The sequence below is a fragment of the Erpetoichthys calabaricus genome, chromosome 11, assembly GCF_900747795.2.
Source record: "Erpetoichthys calabaricus chromosome 11, fErpCal1.3, whole genome shotgun sequence".
NCBI lineage: Eukaryota > Metazoa > Chordata > Cladistia > Polypteriformes > Polypteridae > Erpetoichthys > Erpetoichthys calabaricus.
The window spans coordinates 2,874,810-2,899,699 of record NC_041404.2 but is presented as its reverse complement, the minus strand read 5'-3'; the positions used below and the strand labels follow the sequence as shown (position 1 = coordinate 2,899,699).

Below are 24,890 nucleotides of genomic sequence, written 5' to 3'. Positions count from 1 at the left end.
TCCAAACTCACTTAATCCTGAGCAGGGTTTGGGGGAGCTGAAGCCTATCCCAGCAATCATAGGATGAAAGGCAGAAACAATTCCTAGACAGGGTGCCAGTCCATCGCAGGGTGAAGCCACTCATATACCATACAAACACACAAGGGCAAATTTGGCATTGCCAAACCATCTAACCTGCACATCTTTGAACTTCAAAAGTTATCATAAATACAGACTATTTCATAACAGAGGAAAGAGAACAGAGAAATGTTCTTTTTTCATAACTTTAGTAGCAAAGAGCCAAGTTATAGCTTATTTACTCTATGCCTAAATTGGACACTGGTTGAAGCTCTGTGTTGATCACTCAAAAGAATGTGATAAAAGCTTAGCAGTTTAATGTAGTAATGAGAAATAGCTGCTCAATGGATATTACTTCAATTATTTAGGATAATGTTATACATATGAGAGAGAATGACACTCAGGTCATGAGTTATATTAAAATTTTCATAGAGCCTTTGACTGCAGTAATATTTCAGAAGCATAAAGAAATGTTAATTGATATTACAAAGTCCACAAACCAGAGGTGAAAGTGGATGATAATTAGCTTATGAGCTGTGTAAGAGTGATTATACATAAATCTCTCACTCTCTAAGTGCCATGTCAGATGCAAATGGTAGTGATCACAGTCTTCCAGCTGTCTCTTTTCCTTGCCATACTAAAAATGTCATTGCAAGTCAAGTTGTTCCCAAATCATCTCACAGTATTTCCACTGATGGCGTTTCTCTGCCTTCCTCTTGCTCCCTTTCCATTGATATTGCCTAGCAATACAATACTTTCAATGCCTTCATTTCTGATGATGTGACCCAAATATTTTGTCAGTTCTTTATCGCACTTAGTAAATGTCTTTTCACCTATGCTCTAATACTCCTTCATTTGTTACATTATCTGTACAGGAAATACAGTATTTAGCATTTGCCTAAAAAAAAACCCATCTGACCTCCTCCAGTCTACCTTCCATTGTTTTACTCACAGTCCATGTTTCACAACTGTACATTAAGGCAGACCAAATGTAACATCTTAGAATGTTCATCTTTGTTTTCATTGCTATTTGTTGGTTTATAAATATGTGTTTTAAGTGCATAAATGCCATTTTTGCCACAGTAATACTTCTCTTGATTTCTTGATGTCTTCTTCCCACCTTATATTGGCATGCCACCCAGGCAACAAAAGTGATCCACTTGCTTGACATTTTCAGATTTTACTTTTAACTTACATTTTGTCCCTAATTTATCTTTTGTAAACACCATACGAACTGAACTTACTAAATGTAACTCAATGTTATTCCCTTCTTCTCACTGTCTACTACTCCCACATTTAAAATTTCTCGTAGTTCTTCTTCATTTTCAGCAATAAATACTGTATCATCTGCAATTGAACATTGGTAACATTGACACCTTCTACCTTTATTCCTATAATTTCTTCAGCATTTAATTTCACTGTAAAATGAGAAAATATCTGATGAAAGAACACAGCCTTGTTGTAGACCTCTTCTTATCTACTTCCATTCTGCAAATTCACCATTGATTCTTATAGCTGCCATTTGCTCCCAGTATAGATTTATTACTAATTGAATGTGTTTTCCATGGAGTGGTAGACTTCTTAAAATGCACACGTTTCACTTTATCAAATGCCTTTGTGTAATCAATTAAGCACATATACTTTTTTTTGCATTTATATTCCTCATATAATTAAATTTCTTATGATAAACCTTGCATTTTATACCTTTTTATTTCACAAAGCCACATTGCACCTTGGAAACTTTACATTTGATTGTAACTTGCCATCTGTTTAATATGTCCCATAAATGTACTCATCAAACTTATTGTCCAGTGATTTTCAAATTCTAGAGCCCCAGGTTTTTTCAGTAAAGAGATAAATACTGATTTTATCAAGTCATTTGGGATTTTTCCAGTGTCATAGAAGTTTTTAAATATTTTTCTAAAGCAAACTAATCCAGTTTCACCGGCTTCCTCTGTCATTTCTACTTTTGTCTGATCTGGGCCTGTTGCCTTCCCCTTGCTCATGGTCTTTACAAAATGCTCCACTTCTGATTTTAATAAAGGTGAACCTGTCATTTCCTCTGTGAGTATTGTGTGTATTTTTGCATCATCTTCATAAAACAGTTCATCTGTATATTCTGCACATCTATTATTTTTTGTTTTTATGTCTGAAAATTCTGCCCTGTAAGATTTACTATCAATTCCTTAATGTTTTTGTGCATTCATCTTGAATTCCTGTAAGCATTAGCAATAATTTCTGCACACTTCTCATTCAACCGGTTCTATTTGCCCATGACAAACAGCATTGGTTTGCCATTGCCTTCTGCCAGTTTTGTTTAAGATTAACACAACTTAACTAGAGCAGAGTTTGCTGGCACTAACTTTCTAATATACTGCACTGTGCTGCCAAAATAAGTTGTCATGCCATGCTTAGAACAACTGTCTATACGACAATGTTGTCTGAGATCTGTTACAGTTTAGTCTGGAGTTACAAGATACCCAGTTACCATATTGTGTTACCATAATGTGCCGCAAGGAGACACTGCAACAGTCTTGCTGTTAGCAGAGGGCATGTACTGGCAGCAAGGACTTAAGCACCTGGCCTTCTTTTCACCCTAAGGCTATCTGGTGGCTCAAGTGCTTGTTAAACTAGACTAAAATACTAGACTCATGCTATCAGGCTGTGTCTATGACACCACAACACTATATATAATTACTTTAATGAAAAACAACCCAATTTAGAAAGTTCAATTAATTCTTCCAAAGCACTAATTTTTATGAATGGAGCCTAAGTTCAGGTTCTTGAATATGCAGATGACTATAGACCTGAAAGCACAATACATATTTCTATTCCTAAGGAATTTGAAGACTGGAAAATGTAAACAAAATGGATGGAAAGATTATAAATACTTAATATTGATAATTTAATTATATCGATAATCCTGTTCAACATTGCTAATATGTTTAAGATATCCAATTTGTTTTAGTGTGCCTGAGTTTTTAAAACTCTGGGGACCTGACTTCATCAATTATTTTCTTAAACCCTTTCTACACAACCAATTTTTTGCCTGTGTTTTGCAGTGCCAGCGGCTTGCACACGAGCGAGATGAAGCAGAGAGGCAGCTGAAGCACATTAAACGAGGTGAGTTCTGGGCTTTATTGTTGAGGGAGCTTATCTTAAGCCACACTGGGCAAATCCTACAGGAAAAAGTTAATTCACTGTTTCAAAGGGAAATGAGTGGTGCAGAAAGCAGTAATTGCTTAAGGCGATTAGGATACCATACTCAATGATGGACCACACTTGTCAATCAGATTAGTTTATTATATCTTCTGTAATGCATTTTGAATTAGAGCTGTCTAAATTGCATAAATTACAATGAATCAATTTCTTCATTATAGGCATGAAAAAGTATAGCACTGATGTGTCAGGCTCTAGTCTGTGTCTGAGATATTGTAGCAGAAATGACCTTACCTTCTCTTTTGGAACTTCCTTGGTCAGGAGGCTGATATTTTAGATTAAAAGAATTGTCGCCAAGGTCAAGTACACAAGCTGTTGTGGCTTTGTTTCCTGGTCAGGGATAAGTCAGGTTAAGTATGGACTTACCTCTTGTTGTACCTCTTTTACTATAAAATGTATAATTTTGATGGTGAAGAGGAGTGCTTCTTGGTGAACACCTTCCCAATGCCCTTCATACATACAATACATCAAAATCTTACAGAAATAAATATTTTGATTTTGGAATAGGTGCTGGTTAAGTAATTAGATTGGGAGATCAAAGATAAAATTTCAACTTTTAACCCTGTGGTTGTTCTTTAGTCACTTATTCATTTATTACAAGAAAAGTGAGAACATCCATTATGGTATGTATGGGTGGGATAGTGGTCAAATGATTGGTCCTCAGATTTGATTCTGGGCTGCAGCTGGGCTCTCATGTTCTGTATTTGTGAGTGTTTCCTTTTCTGTAGTCCATACAGTAAGATATGATTTTATCATTAGGGAAGAGCTTAGTGCAGTGAATCTGCTATGGAATCAGTCAGTGCATATGTATAACATGACATACTGTATTTTGGTAGGTGGTTCTTTCAGAGTTAAGTAACACATTTTCTAGAAGAAAAATGTCTTTGCTTTATTTGCTCATCATAGCTATTTGTCATTAAATTTGGCACTTCTGGATCTTCAGAAAGCCTACTTACTCTCATTTGGATCTTACTGTATAAAAGTCAGTGGTTGGCTCCACCATTGATAGGATGTAAGTTTTTGTAACTCGTTTTTTGATCAATGAAACACTGTGTATGGTTTAGCTCCTGAGTGTCACTTAAACTTAGAAACTGAGTTAAATAACCTTGGTTTCAAATCCAAAATCTATTGAGAGACTAGAACATACAGTATCAACAAAATGACTATCTTACACACACAGTTGTGCTATATAGGGGGCCATTAGGACCATAGTGCACATTAAATTGAAAAATGATGTCAAGCCTCTAGCTCTAAACTGTAATTGAAAAGACAGTAAAAGTACATTGAAGCCTTGTCAACCAACTGTGATGGTGATGCAAGATGCTGACCAAGGGCATCTTACAGGCTGTAAATGCCTCACCATCCATTTTAAATATATTAGATACAAAAACTTAATCAACTTTAACAGCATATTTGTGCAGGTCTTCTAGCAGTTATTAACATTGTGATCTCCAAAATAAAATGGTCTTAAATAGCTAGAAAATTAAGAGACGAATCAGACAGTTTACATATATTTAATTGTTCTCCATTTTTCAATGACAATGTTGCCATTGAGAATGTGATGCATGTAACTGCTAAGAAGAATGCAGGGTGGCAGCAATCACACAAACTCTGTCCTTGGCTTGTTGGATGTCCACATTTTAAGATGAAAATGAAGTAGCATAAAGTGAAGTAGCAAGCAAATGAATGTTATTAATAATCTACCTCCTGTAGCTTTCCTATTCATTGATGTGTGGCATCCTGATAGCTGTTTGAGCTGTCTGGTAAGATGATGGAGTTAGTAGGTCAAACCCTGTTAAACTGAATGACACAGTGAAGTGATGACAGTGATTCTTATACTATACGGAGCCTGAGGCAGTTCCTTATTACTTACTGTATAAGCAGATGCCCATATTTTTCTGTCGGAAAAAAAGAGAGCAAAAGCAATAAACATAAATTATGGGTGATTTCAAAGAAAATTGTGGTACAGTAAATTGCTTGTCATAAATCTGAATTTGGCAATTTAAAACACTTTAAATATGTTATATTTTTACATGTGACCTTCATAGGCAGCTCAGAATGCAGGTGTTTAATAGGCCAGTCACTTAGTCAATTAACCTATACTTTATATAGCACCATACACGTAATAAGGGACTCTACACAACATACTTGTATAACACTACAAAATCCAAGTAAACAGAATAAACCACAAAATCTTTCAAGGAAACAAACTTTGTGGCAATGGACTCACTTGAACCGTCAAATGAATGTCAAAACACCAATGTAACAGAGGTGGATGTCCCTCTGATATGGGGTGGCCGTAATTCACAAGCACTCTAATGTTCTTATTTTCTTTCCTTCTTGTCTTTTATTCTACTGATGGTTTCACCTCTCATGATTTGATATTTTCTTAAAAATTAGTATCATCACAACCTATGTGACCGTTGCTTAAAGTATGTCTTTTTGGTTCACAAATCCATCCTTAATTCTCTTTCATGGTGGTGAAACATCTCTGCCAGATAGAACACCAACAGAATCCTACCTGCTTGATGTGAAAGTTCTGGTGAGATGCATGATTTAGGGTTCAAGCACCCTTCTGCTCTTATAAGATGAATCACCTATGTGATCCTTTATTCTTCTAATTCATGAGGAAGTCACATCACGATATGCAAAGTGTATGCATTTTCTGTGTCTAAATCTTTAGGGAAGAGTTCCCAAACATAGTGATAGGCCTGTTACATTGCTACGTTATGTCCCTGGTGATACTGGGCTAGACAGAAGTGAGTGTGTGTAAATGAAACCCTTGAGACTCTATGTGAATCTATTCCGACAAGGAGCTGAAGCCATTGTTTCAATGTGAAAATAAAGACAATGATTTTTAGTATCTCTCCCAATACATCAGGAGACCCAGTTATGGTTGACAGATGAATTATGTGTGGATAAATAAACATGGGAAAATACCTCCAAATTTAAAGAATATCATAAAAGATTTTCACCATCAATGTAAATAAACAACAATAAGCATTCAATTATCATATTCTCTAAAAAAGCAAAGCAAGCTATAACAATAGAAAAATGCAGCTTTGACAAAGGTACATTTTCACAGGACACGCACAGTAAAAAGTTAACAGGATACTATTGTATGCTTCTGCTGTAGTACATTTTAGAAAGCATAGATTGTGGCAGGTTATGAATTTCTGAAATGACAAAATAAAATCCAGGTATTTTAAAAATACTATTTTGAATAAGAATAATTTTTCAGCACAGTTCAACTCTTGCTATTAAGACTGGTTGCTATTCTTCTCATAATGGCAAATAAAAAAAAAAGGTTTTTTTTTCAGTTATAAGAGGGATTGTTTTTCACTGCAACTTTTTATGTGTTCCAGATACAAAGTTGCAGAGAAATGAATGAATCTAAATTGCTTCTTAGAGTTTCTAGCATGTGATCTACCATAGTATCTTCCATTTTTCACTAATTACTCCCTTAAACCAGACTTATAAGAATAAACTGTGATTTATGCTAGTGCTAATGCGACTGCCTCTCATCTTCTCAGTCCTGAGTTCAAATCCTGATGCTGTCTCTCTCCTTGTGTGGAGATTACTTGCTCCCTAAAGTCCATGTGGATTTTTTTCCTCTATGCACTATGATTTTCACTCACATAAAAACACATACAGTCTAGACTAGGTTGATGAGAAAATGTAAAATGTCCTGATGTGATGAAACGGAATCTTGATCAGTGCTGATTCTTGCCTTGCTCACAGTGCTGCTCTGGATAGGGTCCAGCTCCCTGACCTTGCTTTTTAATAATCAAGTTAGGAAAATAAACTGAAAAATGGAAATAACAGGTATGAATAGCAGTTAGGAGTGGTGCACACAAAGGTCATTTTGAAATGAACCACTTCTACATAAAAAGAATAAATTCCCAGTCTCAAAATTTAGAGAAGTAAAACATCTTACACTACAGGAATGTAAACAGCTGGAAAATAAGATAACATCCTTATCTACCCATCCATGTTCAAGCACTATCCTATTCATGGTACAAAGCAATTTTCAAACAAAATAAAAAAATGTATGCCTGGCATAACCCTCAGGTGCATTCTAAGTCTAAGTTAACTGACATATTGTAAAAGTTGGAGTATTTCACATTTTCAGTTATTTAATCCAAGAGTCAGTTATCACATTTTTGTAGCAATGAGTCAAATTCAAAAATAACTGTAATAATAAATGCAATTACATGCATAAGTAGATTACGTAATACACTTTCTTCAGAACTTTACAATATCATGTAGTTAAAACTGTAGCCTAAATAGGCTTGTGGCGGCTCAATAGCTTTTATAAAGAGCAGAGTCCAATTCAAGTAATGTAAAAATGGCATTGATTATTATGTGTTAGTGCTGGAGGGAATGTGACTAACTGTTGTACAATTTTCTTAAACATTACATTTCTGAAAGTTTGCCCAATAGAGTCTTTGTTGTTCAATAGACCTTGATCAGGTTTCTTCATATACTTGAATAGGTTTCTGACATTTATTAACCCTTCATGCTATTTCTTTAAGATGAGTGCTATGTTACTCTAAAATTATTCTCTCACACTTCACCTGCTTCCATTCCACTTGCATGGGTTCCTCCACAATCCTACCTCTTTTTTCTTTCTTTCCTTTACGATCTTCCTTTAACCTCCAGTATATTCTTAAATTCATCTCTTTCCTAATTTTGCCGTGCAGGCTCCATTTATTGGGTGCAGGTGCTGTTCTCCATCTGCTCCGAGGAGTGAATGAAGCACTCGATTGACCCGCCCACATTTGCACGTGAATGAGCAATCAGCCAAGCACCATAATGAACCTCGAAGCGGTGCATGCATGTTCCCATGTGCACCTGCACCTGCTTGGAGCCTGCATTCTCTGGGAATCCTGATTATTTAAAATTGTGCTTTGCCGCAGACCTCTCTTATTACAGTGAAAATTATCTTAAAGATGTGAATTCCATTCCAAAGGTAGACAGAAGCTGCTATTTGGGTATGAATAAACCGCAACCCACTCTCAGTGTGTTGTATGTTGCACTGCTAAGAAATGCTTTCAGCATACACAAACTTTAATCCTGCACTGTCCTTGCTGTTTGTAGCACAATCAGCTTCTTCAGGCACTATGTATACCATAGTGCAGTGCTGGTTATGTGCCCAGTGGCTCCGATCTTCAGGCTGTAGATCAATTGTCCTATGTTTATATCCGGGAAGCTGCACATTTCCCATGAGTTTAATTAATTTAAACACCATTTAGCTGTATGTTGATAAACTCCTTTCTTTACAATAATAATCTACAGATAATATTAGTTCAGTTACATCAATCGTATATATGCTTTCATAATTTCATTTCTTTTCCATTCATTATTAGAAATGTCCATCCAACCATCCATTATCCAACCTGCTGAATCCGAACACAGGGCCACGGGGGTCCGCTGGAGCCAATCCCAGCCAACACAGGGCACAAGGCAGAAACCAATCCTGGGCAGGGTGCCAACCCACCGCAGGACACACACAAACACACCCACACACCAAGCACACACTAGGGCCAATTTAGAATCGCCAATCCACCTAACCTGCATGTCTTTGGACTGTGGGAGGAAACCGGAGCGCCCGGAGGAAACCCACGCAGACACGGGGAGAACATGCAAACTCCACGCAGGGAGGACCCGGGAAGCGAACCCAGGTCCCCAGGTCTCCCAACTGCGAGGCAGCAGCGCTACCCACTGCGCCACCGTGCCGCCCTATTAGAAATGTGACTTTTATTTGTACTTTTATGATTAACTTACATAAAGCAGTAGGAGAAGGGTGCTGCTGTATAAGCCTCTTGTGCATACCTTCACCGGCATCTGACTCACATGAATTGGGCCTTGTGAGTAGCTATTGGATGAGCAAAAGAGGAACAGGTTGAAGTTACCACTTACAAAGTAAAACTGAAACAGCAAACTAATTTGCTGTTGAAGTCGCACAGAATGTTTCTCTGTTTTAAGATAGAAAAGTTTGCAGTTTCACTAATGCTTTTCAATGGGGGATTTTGAAATCTCAAAACTTTGTACAGCGTTATATGTTTGAGATATCTAAACAAAATTGAACTTCTTTGAAAAATTTAATTGAGTGATTTTCATGTGGATAGACATTAAGCCAGACAGAGAGACAAACATACAGTGGAACCTCGGTTCACGAACATCTCTGAACACGTACAAATCGGGTTACGACCAAAAAGTTTGCCAAATGTTTGCATCTGTTCACACACTCGGTATACAAACAAGCCAGTTTCCCTTTCGGCTTGTGCGTGCCAATGATTTCCGCATGTGTTCAGTTTCTCCCTGTGCATTCCCTGTGCAGCGAGAGAGAGAGCGCGAGAGAGACACAGCGCATAAGAGAGAGCAAGTGACACACACACACACACACGCGCGCGCGTGAGAGAGAGATGCACACGCACACACGTGCGAGAGAGAGGGCTGGCCGCATAAGTCCCAGAAGGCAGTTAAAGAATGCACCAGGCTTGTTTTTAAAAGAGACTGATTCGAGCATTGTTTTAACCTTGTTGTATTTAATGAAGATTTTTTTCTATTGAATTTTAACCTTCTCTTCACTTCTGTTTACAGCGATTGGCTCGTAGCGTGCATTGTTGTAATGTTACTTTTCTTGGTTGTTTATTAAATTACGGATTTTTCAAATGTTCATTTTTTTCCCTGTGCTTAAAACTCATTAAAAAAAGTGTTTTTAGCGAGCGGTTCGTAACGCTATAGCGCAAACCCTTGCAATGTTAGTTTTCTCTGTTGTTCAAGGTTTGGGGGAAATTACTTCGGGTCACGACCAAATCGGGTTACGACCAGAGTTTTGGAACGAATTATGGTTGTGACCCGAGGTTCCACTTTACCTAGCATAGTAGTTGCTTCTTGCATAATATATGATTGTCTGGTACTTCTGAGTACAAAGTAATATAATATTGAACTTAACTGGGCAGCCAGTCATTTTACTGATGTAAAATAGCCAAATACATTACACTAGCAACAAAACAATGAAGCCATCAGATTCCTCTAGGAGTCATGATCACCATATTGCTTAAAGAATTACATAAAAACTCATTTGAGTAACAAGTGACATGGCTCACAGATTCTCAAAAATCAGATCTTACCATCGTCCACAGGATGCCAGTTCATCTTATCTAGCCTATCCCATCTGCCTCATGGGGCGAGTTTGGCCTTATACAAGTGCCACAGTGGAATTCTGTAATACTGGGCCTCCTTGTGAAATCTTAGTTATGATAAAGTGCCAACCCATCTTATAGGAACTGTAGGCTCTATATTACTTATGCTTATCATTTTGTTTAAGTGACCCAATATGATAAAATCAAACAATATGCTTGACAAAGTATAAAAAAATAAATTACTTCAAGTGACAATAAGCATTCATTGCATTACTGTATGTAGTAGTAGTAGCAGTTTTATCATTTGTACAGAGTACAGTGGAATTCTTGACCAACATGCAAAACTTGCCACTCTCCAGCACCATAATAATCAAGAATGCATTAAAACACATAACTTAAGTTTAATTAGTATCAGCTTACCCAATGTACTCCTCACTTCTGGTTTTTCACCTCCTACCTGTAACATTGTGGACAGTGTGTCAGTAACACCCATTCAGTACTAGCAAAACCTGGCAGGATTCAATTTTGGGATCATGGTTTTGTGTTTTGGGCTTAGAAACTAAAGCTTGCTGTTTTTCCCCCAGGGGTTTGGGTGGAGTGTGTTTGTTTGTGTTTGTGTGTGTGTGCGTGTGTGTGTCTTATAATTTTTAAAAAAATGAGAAATGCAGCACTTTTTAGACTTAGTGAGTATCAAATGCATCCGCTTTTGAGTTTTTAAAGTATCTTCTGTTATCTATTTTTACAATGTTTGGTCAACAGTCGTACATTGTCGTGAGATCCTCCGCTACATTACAACATCAAGTGGGTGTAAGCAGTAGACAAGTTAGATTTGTTAAGTGGTCAACATGTATGGTTTTGGGGTCATATTCACGTGATACAATGGCAATGACCACTCAGCTTGGGGGCAAATATTTTCAACTAAAAAGCAGACCTGCACAATTAAAAATTGTCAGCTCATCTGATGTTTTTATAAATGCCATTTATTATCTTTTGGTGATATGTACTGTATGCTATGTGTTAGGCAATTTGCTTCATTTGTTTTACTGTATTGGACATTTTTTGGATAAAATGCTTAGTTAGAAATGTCACAAGGTAATACAGTATTTGGAATTTGCATGAATTCATGCCATGAAGCGCATCTTCTTGTATTGCCAATTATGAGGCTTTACCTTGTCACTAACAACCCCCACAGGTAGTACAATATTGAATCAAAAAAAAACAAACCTATTTATAGCTCTGCCTTTGGAATTGTTTTTTGTAGATGTCTTTTATGTAATACCATCTTTAAATATTCCTTGACCACTTCATAACCTTTCTAGCCTTCACTTTAACTGACATATTAACTGTTAAACAAATGTCTTTGAATTCAATTGTAACCTTGCTGATATAGCTCATAGTGTGTGATGCTGTGGTTTTGGCTTTGCAGTCTAATGTAGTTATATTAATATATGATGTGCAAAATTAAATTAATATACTCAGACAGAAAAGTAAGTATTTTACCTTTTTTTGACATAAGAAGCACGTCATAAATAGTAGTTTTGAGGCAATAGCTAGACACTGGAAACCATAGTCCTAGGGAGACAATTTGAAAATGTCTGCATGCTGTATTGTTTAAAAATGAGTAGTAGAGAAGCTCCGGCCTTTTTAAACTGCATTGCAGAATTGAATAAAAGCAGGTAGTGAAGACTATCAATTGTAGCAGCTGCCCCTCATCCTCAGGCAATACTCAAAAAGCTGCCAAAGGGCTGCATTTTTATCTGTTTTAGGTCAGAGCCAAGGATGTGCTCCAGAAGTGTCAGGTCATCCCTCAATAAGAATTATAAACCCTGCTTTCTGATTTGACCCTCTTGCCAAGTCTCAGCTGTGTTCTAAAGACAGTGATTCTTTAGCCAGTCACAGACATTAATACTGCTTTGCTTACTACTAGAACATTTTGTATTCATTGTTTCCAAATGTTAAATCAATATCAAGAAAAGAAAGTGTATTAATAAAAGATAATGCATTTGTCCTTATATAATTGTCAATGACAAATTCTCGTTGTTTCCTTTAGGATTGCTATTCTCTATAATTTATTATAAGAATAAATTACAATATTTCTAAAAATGCTAGTAACACATAACAGCCAGCATTTTTCATAAATGTGAATTAAATCAATTATTGTAAAAAAAGATACTCCTATAAACTGACATGAATTGAAAATATATATTTTACAGTTGGTGCTGATGTGATATAATCCTTAACAAAAGAAATAATCTATTTAAACAGTGGAGGGGCTATTAATAAAAGATTAAAGGGACTTTCTGTTACTCTGACTAGGAGATACAGAAAATGAACGGGTCATAGAACAACAACAGGCCTAAATTTCAATGATGTCAAACGATGCTTTGCCTTTAAATGATGTGGACTTTGGAATGTACCTACCAGTGAAAGTGTATAGTACTGTGTGGAATTGTGAACTAGAGGTTTGTGTAATTGCCTTACAGATCCAGTGTGTTGGGTTCAGATTCTGTGCATTGCGGCTGTGTGTGCATTTTTTCTCAAGGTATATCAGTCTACTGCCCATATTGTAAAGTGGGGGTTAGTTCAATTGGCAATTTTAAATTGGCTACGTGTGGGTGCAATTAAGTCATTTAGTTCATTCAATCAGGTTCCTTATTTACACCCAGTGTGGGCGGGATAGACCATAAAACCACCACTGAACTGGATTAGGTGGGTCTGAGAATATTAATTTGTGTTATGTTACACATAGTATGATGTTAAATAAAACAGGCAATATTACTTGTCTCATAGACCAAACTCATTTACTTCATTTTTATTTAATTTTTTCCATGCTACATAAATAGACATTTTGTGGGGACGTAGAACTGTGAAGAGGACAGGAATAAACAGCGTTTAGTAACTCTGATAGGCTCAGGAAATTAAACCTCTTTAGTCTCGAGCAGGAGAAGCACGTGGGCAGTGGGACTTAGTTCAGGTCTTCAAAATTCTCGAAAGTATCATTTTTTCATTTACATTTTTTCAGTTAAGTAGTTTATCATCTACAGAAGGACACAAATGGAAATATAGGGGAAGTATATTTACGACTGAAGCCAGGAAGGTGTGGGACTCTGGAACAAACTATTGAGCCATGCACAGTAGTTGAAGTGGAAACCTTGACAGAATTTAACAAAAGTATATGGATGAGATTTTGGGGCATATTAGCTATTAATCAAAGAAACAAGCTTGTTGGACTGAATATTCTCCTCTTGTTTGTCAAACTTCTTGTGTTCCTTTGGTAAAAGGGAATGTAGATGGATATTTTCTGCATGACATAGTGTGAGGAGATGCACATGTGAGTGTATCAGGTAGCTTATCTGTGATGCCTCAATATAAATCCAAATATATAGTGAATTAAAGAAAGTTAAATATAAATTTCTTCATGCAATCCAGATATAAAATATGATGAACATAATCCCACATTGTTCATAATACATGTTCATTCATTTATTTTCCAAATTAACTTATTTTAGTAATTGGAATTTAGAGACAAACTGAGCTCTATATAATCCATCAAAATTGTCATCCTCTGAGTTCCTCCAAGGTATGTAGTGTCACAAGAATGACAAACAGACATCATAAAGGTTTGGGACAGCCACCCATATAATATGCCTTGGCTGCAAAAGGTTGAAAATAAACGAGTTGTTCACAAGACTGAGTCCAAAACAGAACGGCCGGTAAGGAAACAAGATGGCGGCTTTAAAGGCCAGTGCAGGAAATTAGGTTATCGGGGCTGGAAGCGGAAGTGCTGTCTTCGGAGGCGTGGTCGGAAGTGACATCATCAGAGACCGGACCAGATGACGGCGGAACTGGAAGTGATGTCATTGGAGGCGCTGGAACCGTGCTGGATTTCTCGAGAATGGTCTGCAAGAAATTGAGAAAGACAGTTAGTGCACCTTGCCACCCACTGGTCTGGTGTGGAATTTCTGTTACTCAGTCCCTTTAGCTGTCTCCTACTCGCATGTGTATGACAGTAGTTACAACCTGGGCACTGCACCTAACTATGTTGTCTTCCTTTCCCCCCTCAGTAGCAAGAAACCACCCAGTGAGGGCAACTGACTCCACCCCTTCTGGTCTCTGAGCCATAAAAGTATGACGGCTCAGAAGGAGGTTTCCCTCTTCATGACTGAGCAAACTGATGAGTCAGAGCTCCTTTATCACTTGAAACAAGATTACTTTGTCTCAGTTTCTACGAAGACTGTCCTTGGCTGTTGTTTTGGCGTCATTGTGCTTTTGTTTGTTTATAATATTGTTAGGAAGTAAACAGAGACAGCTGGGTTGGTGCTCCAACCTTTATTTTGTCATGACCTGTCATTACCTCGAACAAACCAACAGCATAAAGTGATTCTTATAGCATTATAGTAACTCTTAAAAGTGTATATATAGGGAAAGTGTGTTTCCACTTTAAGCGTTATTTAACGCTGATGGTCTTGTTGTGTAAGAAAGATATGGAAATGTTAAAGTTGTACAGCTGTTTTAAACTAAATGAGAACATTTAATATACACCAAACTTTGTTTTTCTTTACGCATACAATTCTCTAATGATATAAGACAGCTTATGTGAATTGATTTGAACAAAACAAAGCTAAAAAATGTTCTGTATATGTACATTTCCGTAAAGGCTCATTGAGTTGCTTGACCAATGAAAAATTAGTCATCGTTTTGATTGGTTTATACAATCAGAATGTGAAATGTAACTGTGTCTCTCACAGTGAAGTGATTTATTTATTATTTAAAGCAGCACTAAAATGCACTGAAGGAAAACATCTAAAAGCAGCATAATGTTTATTGTTGTGTGCACTCCTGCCTTTCACTGGCTCTACTGCCACAGGGTGAGCATCAAGCTCCCCTCAGGCTAAAGGACCCATTAACTCCAAATGGAATTGAATTCTCTTGTCTGCAGAGGGATCAAGACAACTATATATTGGAGTCTGTTGAGTGAAACAGAAAAAGTAAGTTTCTTTGTTCTAGAAAGCAGTACTCTTATTGTTGAGCTGGCTATCTAACATTTCACATCTGATGCTACTTTGATGGGCTAGTAATAATGAGTGCTTATTTGTAATTTTCAACCTCAGGAGTTTTTGTAGTTATTATATGGTGATTACGGAGGATAATTATTATTGATCCGACTCACACCACAGGGAAGAAAGTGAACTCTCCATTCAGACAGTTGGGATGGTGATAAAGGTGATGGTTGGGGATTACGGTGGCAACGAACAATATGTGAAAAAGTGACATATCTATTTTGTGAAGTCTTATCCTGTAAAAATGTTCCTTTTCATAAAAATGATACATGAAAAAAATTGAGATGAATATATCAACATTTACTGGTGACACAATGCTTCTGAAGTCCTCAGTATTTATTGTAAAATCCCCTTTTCATGTAACTATTGTGCTTTTTATTGACAGGTGTTGTACTTGGAATATTCAGCATAACTGAGCTTTTAAAATAAATTTGTATTGTTTTTATCTATGCCTAGTTTGTTTTTCTATGCCTAGTGTTTACTTTTGTTGCTGTGACACTTCTGTAAGAAACATAAAATCTATACTAATAAAAGGCAAAGCCCTCACTCACTCACTCACTCACTCACTCACTCACTCACTCACTCACTCACTCACTCACTCACTCACTCACTCACTCACTCACTCACTCACTCACTGACTGACTCACTCATCACTAATTGTCCAACTTCCCGTGTAGGTGGAAGGCTGAAATTTGGCAGGCTCATTCCTTACAGTTTACTTACAAAAGTTAGGCAGGTTTCATTTCGAAATTCTACGCGTAACATTCATAACTGGAACCTCTTTTTTGTCCATATACTGTAATAGACTGCAGCTCGATGGCCGTGGGAGGCGGAGTTGCGTATTGCGTCATCACGCCTCCCACGTAATCACGTGAACTGACTGTGAACGCAGTATGTAGAAAACAAGGAAGAGCCCCAAAGAGCGCTGAAGAAAACATTCATTACACAATTGAGAAGGCAGCGAAACAATAAGAAGTGAGCGAGTGACGCATACAAGCATATTCATAAGTGCAGCTATTGCGGAAACAAAGCACGGTGTTAACCGTAAATTTAAATTAAGTTTATAGAAACGCTCCCGCTGCCGTTTGCAATACCATATTCGCAACATACAAGTTTAATGAGAAGACACGAGGTATAAACGAGACTTTGGATCACTTTGTAACGGAGTTAAAATTGCTGTAGCGAGAAACTTTTAAGTGCCAGGTCTTAGCTAACATTAAATAAAGCCGTGGACATCTCAACATCACACAAGAGAGCGGCTCACATAAACTGACTGAACGCAGCACGAGTGATCACTTCGATGAATCAAACCTGTTCAAAAAACACATTACACAATTTATAGAAACACTCCCGCTGCCGTTTGCAATACCATATTCGCGACATACAAGTTTAATGAGAAGACACGAGGTATAAACAAGACTTTGGATCACTTTGTAACGGAGTTAAAATTGCTGTAGCAAGAAACTTTTAAGTGCCGGGTCTTATCTAACATTAAATAAAGCCGTGGACATCGTAACATCACACAAGAGAGCGGCTCACGTGAACTGACTGAACGCAGCACGAGTGATCACTTCGATGAATCAAACCTGTTCAAAAAACACATTACACAATTGATAATGTAGGAAAAGAATATGAAGCGACTGACGCATACAGACATTTTCATGAGTGCAGGTACTTCGGAAACAAAGCACCGTGTACACCTAAAGTTTAAATTAAGTTCATAGACCTACAAAAGGTTGCCATTGATTTGAGGCAAGATTGCTTTTCTCCTGTACAACTATACGTTGCATTCTCAACAGTAAGCTTGCATGGCTTGGTCATATTACAACCGGAGTGCTGAACTGACAACGTGGTATACAAAGAGAACTATAACAATCGTAATAAACGAACAATAAAATAGCGGAGAACCCGTGGATTAAATAAAAAGGCTGCTTCCTTGGCGAAGCAAGGAAAAAGGATGACCTTATATGGCGTTCGTTTATAAAACAGCGGAGAACCTGTGTAAAGGCTGCTTCACAAAAAAACAGCAGAGCGTCTTATATGAGTAGGCAGTCAGCTAAAGAAGGGAATCAATAAATAACTATAATCGTAATAAACGAACAAAATATAGCGGAGAATCCGCGGATTACATAAAGGAAATGGGTACCTGAACAGAAAAGTGAGTCTCAAATAGCTACACAATAACTATAACAATCGTAATAAACGAACAATAAAACAATACAGAACCGCTAAGCAAGGAGAAAGGGCGGCCTTATATGGCGTTCGTTTATAAAACAGCGGAGAGGCTGTGTAAAGGCAACTTCACAAAAAAACAGATCCTTTACAAATTGTTATTGGTATATTTTCCCTCAATTTAAAAAGGTTTTCTTTTCTTCTTAATAAAAATTTGAAAGCAGTACTTCGCTGCTGCGAAGCGCGCGGATTTGGCTATATATATATATATATATATATATATATATATATATATATATATATATATATATATATATATCCATCCATCCATCCATTGTCTCCCGCTTATCCGAGGTCGGGTCGCGGGGGCAGCAGCTTGAGCAGAGATGCCCAGACTTCCCTCTCCCCGGCCACTTCTTCTAGCTCTTCCGGGAGAATCCCAAGGCGTTCCCAGGCCAGTCGAGAGACATAGTCCCTCCAGCGTGTCCTGGGTCTTCCCCGGGGCCTCCTCCCGGTTGGACGTGCCCGGAACACCTTACCAGGGAGGCGTCCAGGAGGCATCCTGATCAGATGCCCGAGCCACCTCATCTGACTCCTCTCGATGCGGAGGAGCAGCGGCTCTACTCTGAGCCCCTCCCGGATGACTGAGCTTCTCACCCTATCTTTAAGGGAAAGCCCAGACACCCTGCGGAGGAAACTCATTTCAGCCGCTTGTATTCGCGATCTCGTTCTTTCGGTCACTACCCATAGCTCATAACCATAGGTGAGGGTAGGAACATAGATCGACTGGTAAATTGAGAGCTTCGCCTTGCGGCTCAGCTCCTTTTTCACCACGACAGACCGATGCAATGCCCGCATTACTGCGGATGCCGCACCGATCCGCCTGTCGATCTCACGCTCCATTCTTCCCTCACTCGTGAACAAGACCCCGAGATACTTGAACTCCTCCACTTGGGGCAGGATCTCGCTACCAACCCTGAGAGGGGCACTCCACCCTTTTCCGGCTGAGGACCATGGTCTCGGATTTGGAGGTGCTGATTCTCATCCCAGCCGCTTCACACTCGGCTGCGAACCGATCCAGAGAGAGCTGAAGATCACGGCCTGATGAAGCAAACAGGACAACATCATCTGCAAAAAGCAGTGACCCAATCCTGAGCCCACCAAACCGGACCCCCTCAACACCCTGGCTGCGCCTAGAAATTCTGTCCATAAAAGTTATGAACAGAATCGGTGACAAAGGGCAGCCCTGGCGGAGTCCAACTCTCACTGGAAACGGGTTCGACTTACTGCCGGCAATGCGGACCAAGCTCTGGCACCGATCGTACAGGGACTGAACAGCCCTTATCAGGGGGGCCGGTACCCCCATACTCTCGGAGTACCCCCCACAGGATTCCCCGAGGGACACGGTCGAATGCCTTTTCTAAGTCCACAAAACACATGTAGACTGGTTGGGCAAACTCCCATGCACCCTCCAGGACCCTGCTAAGGGTATAGAGCTGGTCCACTGTTCCGCGACCAGGACGAAAACCACACTGTTCCTCCTGAATCCGAGGCTCGACTATCCGACGGACCCTCCTCTCCAGGACCCCTGAATAGACTTTTCCAGGGAGGCTGAGGAGTGTGATCCCTCTGTAGTTGGAACACACCCTCCGATCCCCCTTCTTAAAGAGGGGGACCACCACCCCAGTCTGCCAATCCAGAGGCACTGTCCCTGATGTCCATGCGATGTTGCAGAGGCGTGTCAGCCAAGACAGTCCTACAACATCCAGAGCCTTGAGGAACTCCGGGCGTATCTCATCCACCCCCGGGGCCCTGCCACCAAGGAGTTTTTTGACCACCTCGGTGACCTCAGTCCCAGAGATGGGGGAGCCCACCTCTGAGTCCCCAGGCACTGCTTCCTCATTGAGGAGGTCTTCGAAGTATTCCCCCCACCGACCCACAACGTCCCGAGTCGAGGTCAGCAGCGCACCATCCCCACCATATACAGTGTTGACACTGCACTGCTTCCCCTTCCTGAGACGCCGGATGGTGGACCAGAATCTCCTCGAAGCCGTCCGAAAGTCATTCTCCATGGCCTCCCCAAACTCCTCCCACGCCCGAGTTTTTGCCTCAGCAACCACCAAAGCCGCATTCCGCTTGGCCTGCCGGTACCTATCAGTTGCCTCCGGGGTCCCACAGGACAAAAGGGTCCTGTAGGACTCCTTCTTCAGCTTGACGGCATCCTTCACCGCCGGTGTCCACCAGCGGGTTCGGGGATTGCCGCCACGACAGGCACCGACCACCTTACGGCCACAGCTCCGGTCAGCTGCCTCAACAATAGAGGCACGGAACATGGCCCATTCGGACTCAATGTCCCCCACCTCCCTCGGGATGTGGTCGAAGTTCTGCCGGAGGTGGGAGTTGAAGCTACTTCTGACAGGGGGCTCTGCCAGACGTTCCCAGCAGACCCTCACAACACGTTTGGGCCTACCACGCCTGACCGGCATCCTCCCCCACCATCGAAGCCAACTCACCACCAGGTGGTGATCAGTTGACAGCTCCGCCCCTCTCTTCACCCGAGTGTCCAAGACATGTGGCCGCAAGTCCGACGACAGGACCACAAAGTCGATCATCGAACTGAGGCCTAGGGTGTCCTGGTGCCAAGTGCACATATGAACACCCCTATGCTTGAACATGGTGTTCGTTATGGACAATCTGTGACGAGCACAGAAGTCCAATAACAAAACACCGCTCGGGTTCAGATCAGGGGGGCCATTCCTCCCAATCACGCTCTTCCAGGTCTCACTGTCATTGCCCACGTGAGCATTGAAGTCTCCCAGCAGAACGAGGGAGTCCCCAGAAGGTATGCCCTCTAGCACCCCCTCCAGGGACTCCAAAAAGGGTGTATATATATATATATGTAGATATGTATATATATATATATATATGTTAATGTATGTATGTATGTCTATATATATATATGTAGATATGTATATATATATATGTGTATATATATGTAGATATGTAAATATGTATATGTATATACAGTATATGTGTCTGTATGTGTATATATATATGTGTATATATATATAGATGTATGTATATGTATGTATATATATGTATATGTGTGTGTGTATGTATGTATGTGTGTATATGTATGTGTATATATATGTTGATATGTGTATATATATGTGGATGTGTATATGTATATATATATATATGTATATATGTATATATATGTATACGTAGATATGTATATATATGTATATATATGTTTACATAACCTCCCATCGGGATTAATAAAGTATCTATCTATCTATCTATCTATCTTTAACACACTACTTCTCTGCTGCGAAGTGCGGGTATTTTGCTAGTAATGCAATAAATGAAAAACTGGGTATTTTTTACATGCTCCTACAGACAGATTTCATTCACAGTTCCCAATGTTAAAGGTTAATAACTTGTGTGATTCCATTATTTTATCAGTAACAGGCATACATACTCCTTGTGAGTGATAATAGAGGAACTGTGAGACAACAAGAAGAAAATGTCTTAGTGCTGTTAGGCTGTTAGTGCTGCATAGCGTAGTCCTATAAACCGGATGGGATTATTTCTTATTTCTATCTGCATCTTTAGATTGCTACAAAGCTGTACCAAAATTATAAACTTACTGAGTCCTAATTACTCAACACTGTTATATTTGCATAACAGGTACAAGTGAAGGATTTAAGCAAGATGACATCAGTTGTAGATAAAAAGTCAAGGCATTCATGACACGATGTATGGCTTATAGGAGGACTCTCCGAGACCATTACTGGCTGTAAGCTACCTTCTAACAGACAAGTGCTAAGTTGATTTTTTCATTTGCATACTGTTGAGAAGAAAACAGTCCAGGATAGTGCTGCTGCAACAACAACAGAGGTCATCCAGTTCTGGCAGAAGGCACGAATCCCTATGAAAATAGAGTACAATATAATAAACAAAATCAAACAGCAGCATATGAAATGGAAAGGTCTGCAGAAAGCGAAACCCAGAAGATCAGCAGTTCAACATGTTTGTGGTGAAGGTGTATATCAAAGTGTGGTACACCTGTACCTCCCCAGCGTCAGCTCCACGAAATGACCTCCAGCTGCTGAAGGCCCTGCTGATGTACCATGATGTAAACAGAACAATTTCAAATACAGCAATACAGACTTTTACACGCCATCTTTGATACCTGAGTGAAACTCTTGTTGGGCTTGCATTTTTTGATACTCAACTGTCTGTGACAGAAAAAAGAGAACTGGTTGCTACACTAAACAGGAACGGTGATGAAGATCCATCTGTACGATCAACAGTTGAGGAAAGTTGCATCGCTGAACCTCGTGGATGATCCTGATTCATGGGACAGTAACGAAGCATATATGTCAGCTCAGTGCAATGTCAAACACCTGAAAGTGGTCAATGATGCAGCGGAGAGAGGGGTGGCACTGATTCAGTCATTCAATTCGGCCATCACAAACCAAGAAGAACAGAAACAGTACCTCCTACTAGTTGTAGAAGACCATCGCAAACAGTTTCCAGCACCAACAAAAACTCTGTTAACTGAAAAGCTCTGAAGAGCTGGACAGAACTGTCATATCAGCACGCACGTTTCTATATAGTGAATATAGTAAAGTTCTGATCTCTTGTGCCACCATTAAATATTGTTTGATTGTCATAAAACTTTGTGTAATTTATCATGGTAACTAGAGGAACAAAACTGGGGGCTAAGACATGAAAAAATAAAAACTTGGATTTTCACTGCCACCCTACTGGGGATGGTGTTGCAGTTGTCGACTGTGTTGAAGTCTACTACAACTTACAAAAAGTGTTCCAAGAAAGTGTTGTCTCATGGAAGTAACTGATATCAAAGATTTTATTTAAAGCAGGCCCAGACATTTGCACGTATGTCTTTTTATCAGTTTTTTAAGAATAGTTGAAGAAAACATTGTTTGGTTTTGTCCAGAAGTTTTGAAGGTTTCGTTTAGATTGCCTCCACATATGTCCAGATATGATGCTATGAGGATCTCCTCTATCCAATGAACTCTGTGGTCAGTCAAATATGAGTCACAGTTAGGAAGCACTGAAGGACAATGCTGATATAGATTTCCATGTAATGCTATGGCTACATGGATGCCGATTGATGGATTAATGACACAGCCGGTCCTTTTAGAGAGTAACATAAAAAACAAGTTAAACTGCTGTTTCCTTTCCGTGGCATGTTGCTTTAAATTGGGCCTAAAATGGTGGGTTAACCATATTAAGGAACAAATGTTGAGAAGAGATTTTTAGGTAAAGTTGTTTCACTTCTTTCTGTATAAGAGCAGGGCTCTAAAATCCATCCATTCCTCCATCCCTCCCATTTCTGAAACACCTTAGTCTAAAACTGTGTTGTGGGGAGCATCAGGTGAAAGTCTGGAGCCAGTCCTGGACAGAAAGTGAATCTGCTGCAGGTTACAATGGCTCACAAGCCCTTACACTAGTATTAAGCTTATTTAAAGTTGGCATTTAAATTACCAAAAAAAAGTGGAATGAAAGACTTAAGTACTTACAAGAAAAACCCTTACAAACATGTTGAGAATGCAAATTGTACACACAAGCATTACAAAGCAATGTGTTTGACGAATTTCAATAGGCAACTGATATAATTTAGAGTTAACTAATCATACTAACATACATGTGTTTGATATGCCGAAGGAAAGAATCCGCATGGGCATAGAAAGAGGCTTACTTTTTATCAGCCATATATTAGATCTAGTAAATTTTGTTTTTTTTTGAGTTTTATTTATTTGCATTCGTCCTCTTTCAATAAACAAAAGAATTCATGTGCATACAAAATCTCCTGAATGAGACCTCCTGAGTGTTATTAGCTGCTCAAAAGGAACAATAGTTCACAGAGCCATGTTCCATGTACACTGACAATGTTAACACATTTCTTCAACAATTTAATTCCAAATAACTACTACTTGGTATTCAATGAATGATAATGAAACATGCATGATGTATGATGTAGGTGAATCAGTATTACAGCATTTTGTATTTTTGTATTTCATCTAAGTCTAGTGATGCACAGTGTTCTGTGTCACTTGGGATTTTGCCTTGAACTGTACATTATGGGGTCATATACTTAAACAAAATGAGAAATTAACTTTTGCCTGTGCAAAATGAAGAAAGACAGCTATGTCTCCTGACAATTTTTCTTTTGTGTGTACACTGTTCCATTCAGCCAGCAATGTCAACTTCAGAACCACGTAGTTCTTTAAAACAAAATGACACTAAATACATCATAAAAACATTGAAATCTTAAAGCTTATTTCTGCTTTATACAAGGCAAATTAGCTGCTGTTGGAATAAGATAACTATTAATATAAAGACTGGTCATGAAAACACAAAATATTCAAAAATATGTTTGTTTTTGTCCCTGTGTTTAATTTAATTGTGTTTTATTAGATCATTTATTTTCTCTGAATTAGATCGAAAACAAATTCTTGTTTTGAAATAGTCATAAGAAAATCAGATGGGTTGGGTGCCATCTTGGTAAATGATAATTTTTTAGCATTTATGGAAAATTAAGGGCGGGATGTTGCCTTGGAAGCATTGATGCTTTACAGCTCAAGAGAAATCATTTGAATCCTGAACAAGCGCCGCCCTGGAGTTTGTGTTTGTCTGGATTTCCACCCACATTCTTAAAGATACAGTTTAAAGGTTAAGTTCCATCCATCCATCCATTTTCCAACCCGCTGAATCCGAACACAGGGTCACGGGGGTCTGCTGGAGCCAATCCCAGCCAACACAGGGCACAAGGCAGGGAACCAATCCTGGGCAGGGTGCCAACCCACCGCAGGACACACACAAACACACCCACACACCAAGCACACACTAGGGCCAATTTAGAATCACCAATCCACCTAACCTGCATGTCTTTGGAATGTGGGAGGAAACCGGAGCGCCCGGAGGAAACCCACGCAGACACGGGGAGAACATGCAAACTCCACGCAGGGAGGACCCGGGAATCGAACCCAGGTCCCCAGATCTCCCAACTGCGAGGCAGCAGCGCTACCCGCTGTGCCACCGTGCCGCCCAAAGGTTAAGTTGATTGATGAATTTAAATAGCACCAGTTGGAGAGTGTTCTCTGTGATAGACCAGTGGCCCAGCAATGGTAGGTTTCTGCCTCATGCCCAGTGGTTCTATTCAATAAGGGCGCGCACAAAAAGGCGACCTTCAAAAGGG

At 39.3% G+C, this 24,890-nt stretch overlaps 1 protein-coding gene across 3 annotated transcripts in view; it reads left to right on the top strand.

Moving 5' to 3' along the window:
- Positions 1–24,890, top strand: part of shtn3 (shootin 3) — a 136,892-nt gene that overhangs the window by 21,870 nt on the left and 90,132 nt on the right. For all 3 annotated transcript variants that reach the window (XM_051933828.1, XM_051933827.1, XM_028812632.2), the window contains exon 2: positions 3,120–3,180. In XM_051933828.1, the coding sequence (XP_051789788.1) occupies positions 3,120–3,180 (61 nt within the window). The remainder of the gene's footprint in view (positions 1–3,119; positions 3,181–24,890) is intronic.